The sequence below is a fragment of the Python bivittatus genome, unplaced genomic scaffold (genome assembly GCF_059951505.1).
Source record: "Python bivittatus isolate LINGU-HERP-01145 unplaced genomic scaffold, Pbiv_v1 ctg000220_np1212, whole genome shotgun sequence".
Taxonomy (NCBI): domain Eukaryota; kingdom Metazoa; phylum Chordata; class Lepidosauria; order Squamata; family Pythonidae; genus Python; species Python bivittatus.
This window is the reverse complement of record NW_028277048.1, coordinates 13,579,793-13,596,916: the sequence shown is the minus strand read 5'-3', so window position 1 is coordinate 13,596,916 and position 17,124 is coordinate 13,579,793. Positions and strand designations below refer to the sequence as shown.

Here is a 17,124-nt window from a genome sequence, read left to right as displayed (position 1 = left end):
CTGACTCTTCTGGTCTGACCTCCCTAACTAGATCAGCAGATGGGAGATTGCTTTTCAGTTACCAAGGGCTCCTGGGACACGGGCAATTTGGCCTTCCCATCCTGTTAACAACTCTGAAAAAAACATGTCACTGTTTCCAAACAGCAGTTATTTCCTCTGGGTCCCTGATGGCATTCTGACTGGTCTACCCTTTGAATATTATATTGTTTTTATACTGTCTGGGATATTGTGATCTGCCCAGAGTTGTTTGGAGTCAGGTGGCATCAAAAAAATAAATACATAAATAAATAAACTCCTTTCCCTCAGCCTAGCTGTCAGGGTCAGTATTTTCCTACATCTCCACCAGTGGGAAGGATATCTTCATCCTCCAGTTGGGACCTGACCCTGCCTGCAGACAATCACACAGGGTCCTTTGCAAACCTCTTCTTTCTGTGTCTGAATAGAAATAGAAAATAATAATACTAATACTAACGTGCCAGAGGTTCAACCACACTGGACAGGTCTCATCAGAGGAGCCAGATGAAGAGTGTCTCTTCCATAAACAATATGGTGAGACATAATTTATCAAAACCTATACTGGTTCAGTTGTCACCCGGGTCAACAAGGACCGTGCTAGGTGATCTAGTTCCTAGACATCTGGTGACAAGTGGGCTACAGGACTCAGGATTGTTGGCTGAGCAACCAGGGCCATCTGAGCAGAAAGGAAACTGCCCAACCAGCAGAGGAACAAAAGATCAGCTCCTAATTGACAAGATGATTTTGGAAAACTGCAAGAGAAGGAAGACCAACTTGAATGTAGCTTGGATTGATTACAAGAAGGCATTTGACTCCCAGCCACATGACTGAATAATCAAGTGCCTAGAAATAACAGGAGTCAGTAGAAACATCAGAAGCTTTGTGCAAAGATCAATGGCACAATGGAAGACACAGTTGCTGGTCAATAGTGATAGACTGGGAGAGGTTAATATCAAGAGAGGAATCTTTCAAGGAGACTCACTATCACCACTACTGTTTGTCATTGCATTGATTCCTCTGTCAACAATACCGAACATGTCAGGCCATGGCTATCAAACATTAAAAACATCTGCAAGGCTATCCCACCTACTTAACATGGACAGTCTGAAGCTCTGTGGAGAAAAACCATCTGAAATAGAATTGCTGCTCAACACTGTCCCAATATACAGCCAAGATATTGCAGTGGAGTTTGGACTGGACAAATGTGCCACCCTGACCATCAACAGGAGGAAAATAGTGAAAACTGAAGGAATCAAGATGCCCTATAGAAATAACATCAAAAGTCTGGATGAAGAAGATCACTACAAATACCTGGGCATCCTTCAAACTGACAATATCAAGCATACTGAAGTCAAGAAGAAGGTTAGTAGTGAATATATCATGAGAGTGAAGAAGACCTTAAAGTCCTAATTCAGTGGAGGAAATACCATCAAGGCAATTAACACCTGGGCAGTTCCAGTCATTAGATACACAGCAGGAATAGTGGACTGGACTCAAGCAGAACTAGAAGCCCTGGATAGGAAGATCTGAAAAATGACAATGAATCAAGCCCTTCATCCAGGCAGTGAAGTTGACAGACTCTACTTACCAAGGAGCATAGCTGGGTGTGGAATGTTGCAACTGCAACAGACAGTTGAAGAAGAAAAAAGGGCATTAGAAGAATATCTGAAGGACAGTGAAGAAGTTGCACTGAAGCCGGTACACCATGAAGGCTTACTGAATACTGAAGAGACCATACTGGCCTACAAGAAAGACCAAATGAAGAATAGAAAAGAGGCATGGCAAGGCAAAGTATTACATGGCCAGTGCACAAAAAAAATTGCGGGCAAAGCAGGTAACAAGAAGATCTGGCAATGGCTAAGAGTGGGAAAGTTGAAGAAGGAGACAGAGGGGCTAATTCTGGCTGCAGAAGACCAAGCCTTAAGATACAAAGCATAGAAAGCCAGAATTGAGAAGACAGCAACAGACAACAAATGCCACCTCTGCAAAGAAGCTGAAGAAACAGTGGACTGCCTAGTTAGCTGCTTCAAGAAGATCGCACAGACTGACCACAAATAGCAGCATGACAAAGTAGCAACAATAGTGCATTGGAATATCTGCAAGAAATACCATTTGCCTGCAAGCAAGAACTGGTGGGACCACAAAACAGACACAGTAATAGAGAATGAAGAAGCTAAAGTGCTCTGGGACTTTAGAATTCAAACAGACAAGCACCTGCCACATAACACCCCAGACTTAACCATTGTTGATAAGAAACACAAAAAAGCCTAGATAGTGGACATTGCAATACCTGGAGACAGCAGAAGAGAGGAGAAAGAATTGGAGAAAATCACAAAATACAAAGACCTGCAAATAGAACTAGAATGACTCTGGCAAAAGAAAACAAAGATAGTACCAATAGCAATAGGCACCTTGGGTGCAATCCCAAAACATCTGGAGCACCACTTGAACCTCATCAGCATTGTCAAAATCACCATCAGTCAGTTGCAAAAGGCAGCTTTACTTGGAACAGCTTACATCCTGTGATGATACCTTTAACACATTCAAACAACATCTGTCTATCCCAGGTCCTTGGGAAGAACTCAATAGGTGGATAAAAATGCCAAATCCATTCTAAATCTCTGGCTGACTGTGCGACCAAAAATAATAATTTGCATCGAGTTCTTCCCAAGTATCTAGGATGTGGTAATGTATCATCATAATATATGTGCAGATCCAAGCAGTGTGGCCTTTTGTAATTGACAGATGGAAATAATTTTTTTGGACGGCACTTAGAAAATCTACGCATTGACAAAATTTCCATTTGTCAATTACAAAAGGCCACACTGCTTGGATCTGCAGATATACTACGTCGATACATAATGACATCCTAGGTTCTTGGGAAGAACTTGATGCAAATGAAGGCCAACAGCAGCTAAAAAACTAGCTGCTGTGATTTCACGTTGTTGTGTATATAGTAATAATACAATTTGATAGTATATACTGTAGTCATATATTCCTTTCCCCCCACCCCTCTTTCCCTCCTCCCTAAATGGATTGGAGAAGGCATCGGTCCTTCGCAGCCACCCCTCTCCCTCCCTATCTGGAACTGGTGGAGCTACAGTGGGCCAGGCTTTGCCTGTGTACACTTTTCTGTTGCCAAGCTGAACCACGTCAGTTGGAAGGAGGAAGCCACAGAATGTTTAAGAATATTCACCTCTCTATTCTTGACCGGGTATAAGGAAGCAGCCTTAAGGTGGACTGTCTGTCTAGCTCAGAATTGTTTACTGACTGGCAGAAGCTCCCTGAAGCCTGACATTTGAGATTTCCACACCTTCGTCAGAAGCTTCTCTTCTGTCTGGGGAGGGCAGGTTTGATCTTTGGCATGCAAAACTGATGATGGACTTCTGCAAAAACTCTCTCCCCCTGCAAGGGAGGGCAAAGCCTGCCCTGCAGTCATGACCTTGATTGCCCCAGGCTTGACAGATGAGGATTTGTATGGATGGGACAGTGCATCTCTGGGTGAAGAGCAAAGAGCACTTCATAGCACTGCCCAGAGGCAATATTGATAAGCAACAATGAATCTTGGGTGAGACAGCCTGGAAGATCTGCTCTCTGGTGGCGAGTCCCAGAGCTTTGTGGATTGCTTCCCTGATGCATGCTGCTGTTGGTCAGAGCAAAAGGCGAGGGCCAAAGAGATAGCACAGCAGCCTGTGAGATCAGATGAAATCCCAATTTCCCAGGATGCCAGTGCCAAGTGGCCCAGCTGGCAGCCACGTCAGGCTTTGCATAAATATTCCCTGTTGCAGCTGGCAGTTGCAGCGGCACAGCTCACGGTAGAGATTGTTCTGGTGCCTTGTACAGTCCTGATCTGCACAGTAATGATCAAGGGAGAGAGATTCAGTGCACATTTCCCAGGCAAAGGCTATATTCCACCCCCCACCCCAGTTTGTTAAGGCCAGGCAATGTTACTGGATAAAATAAGGGGCTTCTTTACTGAACTTGTTTTTTTTTCTTTAAAAGAGCAAAGGAATCTCCTGTTACTTTGCTTGAAAATGTGACTTTGGAAGCTCGTCAAACATACAGTTCAAAATGGGAATTTTTAATTTAAAAGATGGAAGGGTAGTGTCTATAGAGGGTCATCTTCACTTAATTTACTGAATCAAAGAGGAAACTTGGCCAAATGAGGAATAGAAGTTCTTGTATTTGGGGCTGGATGAAAGTCAGCAAGGGATTCTGCCTCTCTGCCTGCCCCCCATCTAAAAGTGTTTCATGCATGGAAAGCAGGTGTTTTAAAATGGCAACGTGCCTCCAAACTCATACTTCAGAAATGTACGTAACCAGACAGTCCCTAAAGAGTAATTTGCTATAGACCTGTCAGGCAGAGAAGTAGTGATGACAAGGAGTGATGTGAGGAGCCAACACAGGGGAGAGAAGAGAAGAGGGAATGTCCAAAATAGCTCCTTGCTGCCTTCACTGACCCCTCTGGGGATGTTTAAGGTGTTCTGACTGTATCCCACTGCCCACAGTTCCACCTGGCGTCAGCCTTCTGTAGATGAGCATGCTGAACTGGGGGACATCAACGCTGACATCAAGAGCTTCCGTTCCACTTGGACCAAGTACATCCAAGAGAACAAGCAGAAGTGGAAGGAACGAGCTGCCAGTGGTATGGGAATGCTGGTGGTGTGGGGGAGGTTCAACAGCTTTGGAGAAATTCTCCCATTCAGGTCCCCTTAAAGGCATTCTGTTCTGTTCTGTTCTGTCCCTCCTCTAAGCTGTTAAGAAAAAGAAAGAAAAGGATAATCTTTAGATGTTGATTGAGAATTAGCCCTTGCTTCTGACTCCTTGATGTCTATACACATCAGGCTGCCTGTTCCTTCACACTCTTTTCTATTAAATTTAAAAGTTTTCTCAGGGCAAGGGTCTCCAGAGTTCCATTCCAGAAGAGAGAGACATCAACGTTCTTCTTCCTGCTCTTCTCTTCTGTTTATTAAAGCAAGGCTGGGCAGCTCAAGGCATACAGCCTCATGCCATCCCAATGTTTGGGTGTCTGTGTGGCAGCCCCCGAATCCCCTCAAATCACTGAAAAATCATTGGCACAGTTTCCCCCTGGTTTGAAGCAGAAAATACAAGACAATTAGCATTGGCTTAACATACTTTTACAATAAATAAACAGTAATCCTAAACTAACCCTAAAAGACTCAAATATGAGATGTGGGCCATTTGGTACCATTCCTGGCCCACTGTAGCCTCCAGTCTCTCCCCTTCTCCACATATTAAATGTTGCGCATGATTGCCAAATGGTTGCCCATTCCCCTTTTTCCTTGGGAGCCTTTTCTGAGGCTGGCTCCCTTCTAAGTTCCTACAGTCTCCCCTTACCAACCTCTTTGCTGCCACTTGATCCTCCAAGGGGTTTCTCTGACCCTGGGTCTGTCTATCTGTAGACAGATCTATCTAGATCTATGGGTAGATAGATCTAGATCTATGGGTAGTTATATCTAGATTTAGATCTATGTGTAGATAGATCTAGATCTTATGAGTAGATAGATCTACATCTCGATCTATGGGCAGATCTAGATCTCTCTACCTGTGAAGCTATGCTCCTGACTGATCCGCTCTCTGTCTAGGAATCACCAACCAGACATCTATTGATGAGCTCTCACCTTGTGAGGAAGAGGTGAGCATGCCTGAAAACCGGCACAATCAGAACGGCAATGTGGAATAGCGCTGCGTGCAGGAGCAAGGTAAGGGCTTCCCAGCTATTGCTTATCAGAGAGTGCTGGTAATCCCAGCTGAAAAGCAGGGAACTAGGAGGACCAAGCTGAGCCTCCAACTTTTACTTCCATTCAGTCTTCTTTCTTCTTAAGAGGCTCAATTTTTTATGAGGAAGGGTTATTTTTTAATCTGTGTGTGTGTAATACAGAACTCTTCCTTCCACCCAAGGCCTATCTAAGGCCTTTACACAGCTCTTTCTATTTCTATCTTTTAACAGCAGGCAGCAAGCCAGAAACTTGGCAGGTAAAATTTCATGCCACTGTAACCACACTAGAAAGACCCACTTCCCCAAGATATCTATTGTGCATTCTTACTCTATCTCTGGCTGACGTCATTCTGCTTTGTCTTTGGGGTCACTTCCCTCTTAGTTGGGTTCCAGTTCCACTAGTGAACCTAGCATGGTTGCAAGAGCCCTGGGATGGTGGCAGTTCACCAAAACCGGATTATCTGTGGGCATAATACACAAGACCAGCCAATCTCCCAATGGCCCATGAAAAGGTTTCCAACCAATCCTCAAATATCTCAAAAGTGAGACAAATATAAAATCAGGTGTGTGTGCAGTGATCATATTATGAAAGCTATACAGTGTATATAATGCAATAGTTATACTAGCTATAGAATCTAACTACAGTTATGACGAGGCCCAAGGTCTACAGAGAATTTAGTCTGGGCCCTGCGATCTGTGCTCTCCAGTGATTGTGGGGGATGAGAGAAACCTTCCATATTGAGTTCAGTGATTAAAAGACTACCTTGTTTAGTCTTCTCTTCCCTGAACTTGTTGGAGAAGACTGCTCTAGAAATTATGGGCCACAGACATAAGGCTGCTTCTCACTTTTTCCCCATTTGTTGTGTCAAGTTGAGCATAGCATGTGTTGTTCTTTGTATACCCCCTTCTGCAGTCTGCTATGTAAAGATTGGACTGAGGTCACAAGACCGTCACCTTAAATACTCCTCTGCCAATGGGAGAAATAAAATTGGCTTATCTTGCTGGGTTGCTGTGGGTGAGAACACTTTGGACACTTAGAAGCAGATTTTGCTATCCAAGTGTATTAAATTTCAGATTTCCAGCCTTCACTGCCACGGAATTCTAGTCGCAATGCATCAAGGATACCAGGTTGAAGTAGTCTGCAGCAATTAAGTTCTGTTGCTTTCAGTTCCAAACGGGAAGAGCAATCATCTGCATGACTTATCCTTGTGGCAAGGATCCAGTTATTTTTTCCCCCGAGTCCACCTTTAATTCTGTTTCTATTTTAACTGGCAGGTCTTCAACACAGTTTACTCCAAAGTCTTCGATACCATCGACTCAGCACCATCCGCACAGGGAGGGAGCCCCTCCCCAGCTCGAGAAGGGTGTGACATGAATGCGACCATCAATACTACTAGTAATAATATTAATACTGATAAATGCAAGTGTTACCGAGTCAACGATGTCGACATCACACAGTACACACTGCCTGCCCCATCCCTGAGTTGCAGAGAATGAAAGACTGAGACCCTCCCTCTCCCGTGTAACTTCCTCCCATCACTGAGTGCAAGTGGGCAAAAGGCTGTGGTGACACTGGGACTGGTCACCCAAACTCTTCCCTTTTGTGCCCAACAGCCCAGGTAAGGCTTCTCACTGCCAAACCAGCCAAGCGACTGCCAAGGCCACTGTCACCACTCCCCGCCCCTTAAACAAATATTGGTGGTGATGGTACTGTAAGTGAAGAGTGTGCGAAGGGATCTTTTAAACTCAGCATGGCAGGCATGCATGCGTCTGAGGGGAGGGGACTCTCACCCCTGCGTGATGGCCTCTGAAGGAGGCCTGAAGTGGCTGGATCCCAGGAATTCTCCACCCCTTATGAAATTCTCCCTGCAGGGCAACGTCCTGCTGTCTCTCTGTCATCCAGCCTCTTGCATGGATAAATGTCATCCCTGTACTTTGCCTCCGGGTCTTGAAGACATCTGATTTTCAACCGCTGTGGCATTAACTCAGAGTGACTCAGATCTCAAATGCATCACCTCTCCCTCCTTTCAGGCAATAGCTTATACTGTGACCAAATGCTGAACCTCACCTGCATTCCCTCATCCTTGCCATCATTAAGTGTTGCCCAGTCCCAAGCAGTCATTCCAGCATTTCAGAGAAATAAGCAAGTGTTGGAAAGTGAAGGCAATCTCTCTCTTGAAGCAGCAGCTTTTCAGTCCTGGTCTCGAAACTCAGTCGTGTTTCCTTCTCCCATTCATAGACTGAATTCCTGCAATTGAATCTGCAGCATGGAGGCCAGTACACTTTGGACCAGCAAGAGACTTCACAACTCCTAGGGCCTGAGGAACAGAAAGTTCGCAGTATTTCAGTTCAGTCTTCCCCAACCTGGCGCTCTCCAAATGTGTTGCTCTACAACTCCGACCATTTCTATCCAGCACAGCTGCCCAGAATTGGCAGGGATGGTGGGAGAGGGGGTGGGGTGGGAGAGAGAGAAGGCTACTGGAGAATGAAGTGAATTGTAGTCCAACCCATTTAGAAGGCACTCAGTTGGAGACCCCCAGGATAAGTAGTGCATCCTTTAGGACATCACTCTGATCTTTGTGCATCCTTAAGGATATCAGCATATGCTTTTTTCACTGAGACTGTGGGCTTAGCTGCTCCTTCAACAGAAAGCCTGTCTCTCTTGTGATGTCATGCATACATGCATGTTACTCTGTATGGTTATGATCAGGATGAATAAGAGTGATCTCCTGCAGGTGAAGGGAGTTCTGAGAAGGGCATCCACCAGCAGAAGAGAACAAAGGACCAGAGTTTATTTAATCCAAATTAGGAGCACAGAGTAATGTTAGGGCTCAGCTAAGTAATAACTTCATACCTGTCACCAAGGGCAGATTGTCTTTCTCTCAAGCTGCAGACCATTCCATATACCTGAAATGTGAAGATATGTCTTCCAGATCTAATGATTGGCTGCTAAGTAAACTTAAGTCCCAGCATCATTCACATTTAGTAGCAAATTAGAACACAAGCATGGTTTTGACTATTGTTCTACTATAGAACAGAAGCACTGTTTGACTATTAGATGGATGTGGATCTAAGACTGCTGAGCATTGTCAGACGCATGACAGGAACATCTCTTTGATGTTCTTGTAGAAGATTGAGGCACATTTATTACATTAATATGGAAGAGCGAGGCTGGCTAATTCCCATCTTGGGCACATCCTCTTTCATTCACTTATCCTGGTGTTCGCTAAATTACAATAGTCTCAGCTGCCAATCTTCTTGTAATGCTACACAAGCGGAAGTATACATAGCGGGAAACGCTACAGTCAGACAAGGGCATCAGGGTGCAGCGGTTGATGCCAAGAAACCACCACAACTTGAGAAATGGCTCGGAAGATGTCATTTGAGAGGCAAACCGGGCATACGGTGAAGCAATCGTGTGACACTACAGCACTTGCTAAACTGTAGCAGGAACTGGTTAGTCCACGTTCCAAGTACATTTGTGTGTCTTGGTGCTTAATTAACACAGAGCAACTGTGAGAAATCTTAGGCGGAGCCTAAGGAATGGAAGTTCATCAAAAGATGTACGGAGTAGCTCGAGAGCACCCTGAGGAATTCACACAGTGGAATCTCCCCAAATCAATCCATGGAAAACCAGGACACCAGCGGAGAGCTCATATTCTACGTGCAGGGATTTTTCTTCTTAACTCGGGAGAGCAGGGCTGGCGTGATTGGCTCCAAAGTGCAGGCACAAGTGGTTAGTTCTAGGTGTGTTGTCCCAGATGCTTTTACTGAATGCAGAGGTCGATTTTAGTCATTCCTCCCCAACGTTGGCTCTTTCATTATGAACACTGTAAAAAAGGAGAACCGGTTTTCCTCTATGAAAAGTCAATTGGTTGAGCCAACATTGCAGATGATCTCTTTATGATTCTTTCACTATGGAGCTCAGAGCCAGCAGGATTAATGAATGCTTCTTGCATTTGGCTGCCTAGTTCAGGCATTGCAGGAAGAAAGAAGGCGGTTTTGTTTATTTTCAAATTAGCCTCAGGGTGGGAACGGCATGTTGGCATTGGCTAACTCTAGAGGAAGACGTTCTACAAGGAGATGGCTGAATAATAGGAAAAGCCACGGTTTAAGTATACATAAGCAAAAGAGTAGAATATTGCAGAGACTGTGGTGGGACGGATATCTTGTCCATTTGTCCATAATGAATGTCAGTCTCCCTGATCCGCAGTCTGTTAGGCCAACAACACAGCTGAAAGATTCAGGCCTCAGTCCCCCGCCCTCCCCCCACTGCCTTTCATCCAAGTGGATTCTCCTTTTGAAATGGAGACGTAGCTGAGAATTTGCCCTGTATTTCTTCTTCAGCTATGACATCTAATCCAACTTTCTGAATGCTTTCCTGGAGACTGACTTGGTTGAACAAGGATCACTCTGGATTGGAGCTCTCTTTGCCCTGACCTGGCTATTTCTCCAAGTATTCAACTGGGGCAAAACTTCCTGTTCGCATCTCCAACTTCCTTGTCCTCTTCCCCCAGTCCCACAACTTTGTAAATATCCCTTTGTCAACACATTTGGTCCGTGGAACTCTGTATGTATTTGTACCTCGGACATAATTTTTCTACCATGCAGTAACTTTTTTTTGTTGTTGTTCTGTTTCTTGAAGTCAGATTCTTATTATAACAGCTCCATATTCCAATGCCGAATTCCAAATTATGCGCATGTAATAGCAACTTAAAAAAAGAAGAAACAAATAAACAGCAAAATAAAATAAAAGGAGGGGGAAAAACAAACAAGCATTTTGACTCCTGGTTTGTTTATCAGCAATTTCATAGAAAAGGGCAGGCAGGTGGGGTCAATTTTTTTTCTTGCCACCTTTGCCCGTATTCATGCGGGTTTGCTCCATCTGTATTCATTTTCTATTTTTGTAAAAAAAAATCTGCACAGAGTTCACATTTACATACATAATTTGTTTTAGTGTTTTTAAAAATATTCTTGAGCAGAGCATTACATTCTAACATTTAGGAATTTAGTGGAAAAGTATCTGAGTTGCCATAAACATTTAACATTTCCATATAATAATTTGTAGAGATCAAGAGACAATTGTTAGCCAGTTTTCTGGGGTGGGTATGCAGGTGGGAAGAGGGCTTATAATACTAATTAATATGCTATTTTGGTGTAGAGCAGCAGAGTGGGGATATACTAAGTCAATTGCTGGAACAAGATTCCATTTTTAACATAGCAAAAGTTGCCAACATCACTGTGATATTGTATGTTTTGCAACAGGCTTTGAAAACAACTGTCAGGACAATGCAAAATGAGCAGGGAATAAACAAAGAAGTAGTACGCTGATCAGGACCTTGCTAATATTTGACATTGTTACAAGACAGAATCCCATTTTTACCAGTGTTCTGAAACAGAGGGCCAATTTAAACTTCTTATGCTGAACTGAAAGCTAGCATTGATGGTGATTATCAAGAGATCATTCTACCTCAGTATCTCTGATGCCTGCCAAATTGGATCAGTGCAAGCTAGGAGGGTAGTGACTGTACTCCATCTAGTGTGCAGAATGCCACTGAGCTTCACTCCTGACTCTGGTACTTTTCTTTGCTTCCTTCTCCAACCGTATTTTGCAGAATACTTTTTCTCTTGCAGAGTTTTCAGTCTATGCATTCGCATCAATCAGCCCCTCATTTGATAGGGTGAATGTTGAACATTCCTTCAAGGAAAAAAGCTGGCTGTTGTGTTTGTTAACTTGGCTTTACAGTTTAGCATGCTGTGCATATCCAGGATATTAACTTTCATTGTACACTTCCCAGCCCCCAAATATGTTCTTTGTACAGGTAGTCCTCGCTTACTGACTGCCTCGTTCAGCAACTGTTTGAAGTTACGACAGTGCTGAACAAATAACTTTATGACCAATGCCCACATTTATGACCTTTGTAGCGTCCCTCAGTCATGTGATCACCATTACAGTCAGTACATGTTGTCCTGGACCTGACCTGTTGTTTTTCTCCCCCCCCTTGCAAAGTGTAAGGGGAATACGCATTGAAAGGAATGCAGTGGCACCAGCGAGCATGCTATGCAAACAGCCTGGTATATTCCCCATTGTGTGCCTTACTCGCTTGTAATCCCTTCCTCTCCAATCTCTCTGATCTGGGGGTGGGGGAGAAAAAACTGGGTCAGACACAGGAGAGATTGCCTACAAAATCACTTTTTTTTCTCCCACCAACTTGTAATCTCTTGTAATCCCTTCCTCTCTAATGAATGTTAATGCAAACATTAAATCCCTTCTTGGGAATTCTTCCTTAATTCATAAAGGAAGCTGAAGTAAAATCATTAGGAGGCAAACAAAAGCCAAAGGTGTGAAACTAGTCTTGTTGGTTACAGGCAGCAGCTGCACCAGGGTAAGCATTCCAAAGGGTGGGGGGGTGGGGATAAGGAAGCAGTCACAGTCATGTGATTTACCACTTAGCAACAGCTTTGCTTAATGACAGTCCCAATTGTAGTTGCTAAACAAGGACTACCTGTACATTTTCTATGAATGGATTAGAAATTTTTAATAACACCTCCACAAAGCAACAAGGCTGTTTTGGCTAAAATTGGGGGTACCCCTGACCTTCCAGATGCTACAAATCCCATCTGTCCGAGCCATCACAATCAAGAGTTGTGAATTCAAAGTTCAGAAATGTGTGAACTGTAATTGTGATGACCCAGGTTTAAACCTTGCTTGAAGTTCATTGGGTGACTTTGGTCCAGTTTAACCTGCTTTGTGATAGTTTGAGGGTAAAGGAGAGGGCTGTATCATCTATACTGCCTTGATCTTGTTGAAAAAAGAAAGTGGAGTCTTCTCCTCTTCGTGCCTCATGATCCAGAACACCATAGAATCCCAGCCCTGCCCTTACAGCTTTTATAGCCCAATCCTATTCATGTTTTTCAGGAAGCAATTGAAACTCTATTGAATAGATTTCTCTTACAGGAAAGTGTACATAGGATTACATCCTTAGTCAATCTTTGAGTTGTATAAACAGGTCTGATCAATAGGGAATGCCAACCAAATTTGAAATTATCCAGTATAGCATATAGTAAGTGCTATATGCGCTTACTGAGTTGGCAATAGAGAATTCTATATTTCCAACAGCTGGATATAAAACTGGGTAGGTTGTGAGCAGAGAACTCTGGACAATGATCAACAGACAGATCCCTCAGATGGAGCTTCCAAGTGCTTTTTGTTGTATGTTTTTCAATTCTAGCAACCTGAGTTTTCAGGTTGCTTCCTCTTGGAAACGTGTGCTCTTGGTAAGGTATCTTCAGATCGCAAGAAGGTTTTAACTTTCTTTGCAATCAGAGCAGAGTCAGAGGTATCAATATTTGGGGCCAAGAAACAGTCTAGTGAATCAAGAAGAAAGGGTATAACTGTGTTGTGAACGCTGAGGCCAAATGACTGTGTACATGTGGGTTTAAACACTACACAAACCACATTGGCAAAGCCAGTGATTAAGGACTCACAAAGCAAGCAAAGATGACCCATTTAATAAAGAAGCGGGATTCACAGGTGAGGGAGTGAGGATGCAGAGTCCGGAATTGTAGTCCAGATATGTAAAATCAATTCAGGGATATAGCATGTAGGACTAATGACACTTCCAAGCAGGCAGATTGCTCCGAACTTTCACACGTTTTTCTAATTGCAGCCAGCTCATTATCTGGGGTGGGATTATGTTGCGAACAATAATGTAGAATAAGCCCCCTCCCCAAAAGTCACTGACCAATATGTAGTCTATCCCTTATCTAGGCTATATTCAACTAGTTCCCTTATTAAGAGATGGAAGGCTTGACTGTATTTCCTATTGAATGGATTTTGTAGTCCTTCAGATGCTGTCAAACTGCAATTTCTAGCAGCCCCAGCCAGCAGCATCAAAGGGGGAGAGAGGCTGCAAACTGTAGTTCGACATCATTTGAAAGGCTGCAGGTTTTGCACTTCTAAAAGTTTAAAACACTGGTAGTACACCTAAAATGAGAAAGGAAAACAGGCAGCTATTGCAAGCACTCATTGCCGTATCTTTTAAAAAGTCTCGTATCCCAGCACTCGTGTCCCTGTTCTGGCATGGCAACTCTAGGAGGTTTTGCACATTCAAGCAACAGAGGCCTGTAGGTGTGACAGCAAAAGTGCTGGTTTGTTCTTGGAAGGCACTGCTGGATGGTACTGCTCCCAACACTGGTGTACCTCCACCAGAAGGGGAATCAGAGGTGTCAGAAAGGAGCAGAGCTGCCCAGTTTTCCTTAACTAACAAGGAGGAAGGATTCAGCAGAGTGGAACTGGAACCAAGAAGCGGGCTTGAACACAGCTAAAGGGGCCCTGCCCCACAAAGCCAGCAGAGAAAATTCTCTTATTCAGGTCCATGTTGGTAATGGTATGGCCCACCTGCATGTATATTGGGGCTGTACAGAGCTTCAAAGGTGGACTTGGCTCACTTCAATGAAGGTTTACGCCATGCATCATGAAGCAACGTGTCCCACCTCCATTTCCTTTGCTTCATGCGGCTTTGCCTAACAGTTCCAGGAGTTGAGAGTGTGTTCTGCCCACGTGCTGCACGCCAGCAGAAGCTTCCATTCTCTTCTAGTCTTCCAGCTGTTGGAGTGGCCAGATGAGGCTCTGAGGTGAGGCACGGTGCCATGACAAGCATCACATTGTCTCTTTGCCCAGCTAGATGAAAAGTGTTGCTTTTCTGGTGTGAGGTACAGCTTCACACAGGCCTAGTGCACACCAGCATGCAGTCCATCATGTTATCGCTCTAAACCTGCTATACAGATTCTTGCTGCCTTGTGATGCATGCTAGGAGGGAGCTATAAGAGTCTCCAGCATACATAAAGCTATGCTAGAGCAGAAAGCAATACAAGGTTCAGAAAACAGTAGACAGCTATCAAAATATTGTACAGTGTAGAAAACAAGGCCTAGAGAAACCTTCCTCTGACCAGATTCCTGGACACGTGGGCTGCAAATCTGGGGAGATAACATCTCAACAGCTTTGGAGGGCATTAGTTTTGGGCAGAAAGACTGCCCAAGGGAGTAAAAACCTTACAGAAAAATGTCCTAGATCTCTCCAATAGCAGAGGAAAGAAAAGGTTGATCGGTGTTTGAGCCATACTATATCATGTCGGCAAGGAGAAACTTCTAATGATTGTCTAAGAACAGTACAAAGAGTGGCACATCAGGAGGTAGAATTCCTGTTTCTTTTTTCACACATATACAGAGTGGGCCGAGGGCAGGGGAATGCACAGCAGGAAATTCAGCCAGGGGTCCTCAACCGTGGAGTCTAAAGTAGTCCAGCTCTAGGCTTAAGCTCAAGTTTCCCAGCTTGTCTGCCTTCACATATGCTGGATTACCATTCTCATTACCTCCAACCAGTATGGCTGGGAGTGATAGAGGTCATAATCCGATCAGGTAGAGGGTTGCTTGAGGGCCTTTATCAGCCCCACATCTGCTGCTTGGGAGATCTAGGCCAACGTTCAGGGTCTAGCACAGAGGCTTCTCTAACCCTGATCAAAATCCTCCCAATGCTCTAGGCCAAATCCCTACAACTGTCTGACCACAAAACCCAAAACAGTGAAAAAGTGTTCTTTTTAAACACTTAAAAAAAGATGGAACCATTACAAATATATGAACAAGTCATTGAAATCTTTAAAAAAAAACACAATCATAAAAAAAAGGAAGGAAGGAAGGAAGGAAGGAAGGAAGGAAGGAAGGAAGGAAGGAAGGAAGGAAGGAAGGAAGGAAGGAAGGAAGGAAGGAAGGAAGGGAGGGCTGTGTGATATTCCTCAGGTATGCATGAGCCCTGTGTCCAGCTGTAGCCTCTGTGCCTCCAGCAGAGTATCACCTATAGAGGAAAAGGTAAAAAGAGAGAGAGAAAAAAACTTTACAGAAAGACTCTTTGCAACAAAACTGGAAATTTACTGAAGAGGAAAAGGGGAGGGGGGGGAGACATTTACAGGATGCCACATTCCAAACCAACCCAAGCTTCTAGTCAGACTCTTGCCTGTGCCTGTGGAGACTAGAAGATAGGAGCAAAGGCACCCTCGGTCTGTTACCTGCATAGAATCTCTCTTCCCCCATTGGCAGAATACCAAACAGGGAGAGAGAGAGGGAGGATGGATGGATGGATGGACAGACAGAAACTCCTACTTCCACAACAAAGAGGGATTGGGAGGAAACTCTTCTGCCTTGAGCCCACCCTCTCTACTGACCCAGAGGATGCCCTCCCAGCAGTCACCCATATGCATATATTTAAAATAACCAAGCGATGCCTATGGGGCTGAGTTAAACCCCTTCCTCAAAGAGGAACCCATTGATAAGATTGCATCTCGTGTTCCTTTCCCCCAGTAGATCAGAGGGTTGCCCTGAGTTTCAGTGGTGTCTGCCAGCAAGCAATAGAGCCAGCTTTATGGCGGTTCCCAAGGATTCTGTGAGAGCTATATGTGGCTAGGGATTAGGTTGGGACCCTTGGATGTAAGGGTCCCATGAAGGCCCAGGCCTCCTGTCAAGCCTGCGTCTCTGAGGCCTAAACCCTACCTGTGTTTGAGAAATAAGCAGCAAGTTTCCATTTGGATTAGGCTCGGTTCTGGGTGTAGCAACAGAAATTTCTGTCACAGGTCTGATTGCAAATGAACTAATCCAAGCTGAAAGAAGAATTGACTGCCACAATCATGGGTGTTCCCCAAAGGAAAGCAATGCACTTTTTGCTGGCTGACCCATAGCACACAGAGAAGTGCGGGATTTTATTATTTCCGGACTTGCAGATGTCGATTGCCTGCACTGCATCTAAGAGCTGCAGAAATCCTGGTCTCTGTAGGACCAGTTTAGAAGTAGCAAGCAGGAGATAATGATTATTATCAAGTGCCAAGACTGTTTTAATTCAAATCACCGCTCACGCTTTTGGAATTATTAGTCGCTGGGATAATTTCTGCAGCTCAACTTCCAAAAACCTATCAAGGACCTATCATGGTGGGGTTTTGCCCTGTGATCTGCTGCCTTTGTGCATGACTGAACACAGTCTTGTGGCATGGTTTGTTGCCCAGCTTTTGAAAACAAAAACTGAAGCATTATGGAGCCAGCAGAAACTTGCTGAAGCTTTTTGGGTGTCAGTTATCAAAATCCTTCCATAGAAAGAAAGAGCATGAGACTTGGGGGGTTGCTAGGTTAACCATTTACAAAGAAAAGTGACTGGTTGCGGGGAAGGAAATATTTTCCCTTTCTTTACGTTCTGCTATATTAATTCATTCCTATAAGATGTAGTCAATCATTGTAAGATAGGAGAGTGGCTACACAATACAACTGTTCTACCCGTATCCTAATACGAGTGCAATGTAATTACCACTCTCCATGAGCCATCATA

At 44.1% G+C, this 17,124-nt stretch overlaps 2 protein-coding genes across 3 annotated transcripts in view; one reads left to right on the top strand and one right to left on the bottom strand.

Annotated features, from left to right (window-relative positions):
• The window catches only part of PDE1B (phosphodiesterase 1B), a 122,188-nt gene extending 111,658 nt beyond the window's left edge, over positions 1-10,530 (top strand). For both annotated transcript variants that reach the window (XM_088137930.1, XM_088137931.1), the window contains 3 exons: positions 4,524-4,660; positions 5,622-5,738; positions 7,031-10,530. In XM_088137930.1, the coding sequence (XP_087994056.1) occupies positions 4,524-4,660; positions 5,622-5,719 (235 nt within the window). In that variant the 3' untranslated portion in view covers positions 5,720-5,738; positions 7,031-10,530. The remainder of the gene's footprint in view (positions 1-4,523; positions 4,661-5,621; positions 5,739-7,030) is intronic.
• Positions 10,531-13,246: 2,716 nt separating this feature from the next.
• Positions 13,247-17,124, bottom strand: part of PPP1R1A (protein phosphatase 1 regulatory inhibitor subunit 1A) — a 72,324-nt gene continuing 68,446 nt past the window's right edge. The window contains exon 7 of the mRNA XM_007434955.4: positions 13,247-15,609. Coding sequence (XP_007435017.1) covers positions 15,606-15,609 — 4 coding nt within the window. The 3' untranslated portion in view covers positions 13,247-15,605. The remainder of the gene's footprint in view (positions 15,610-17,124) is intronic.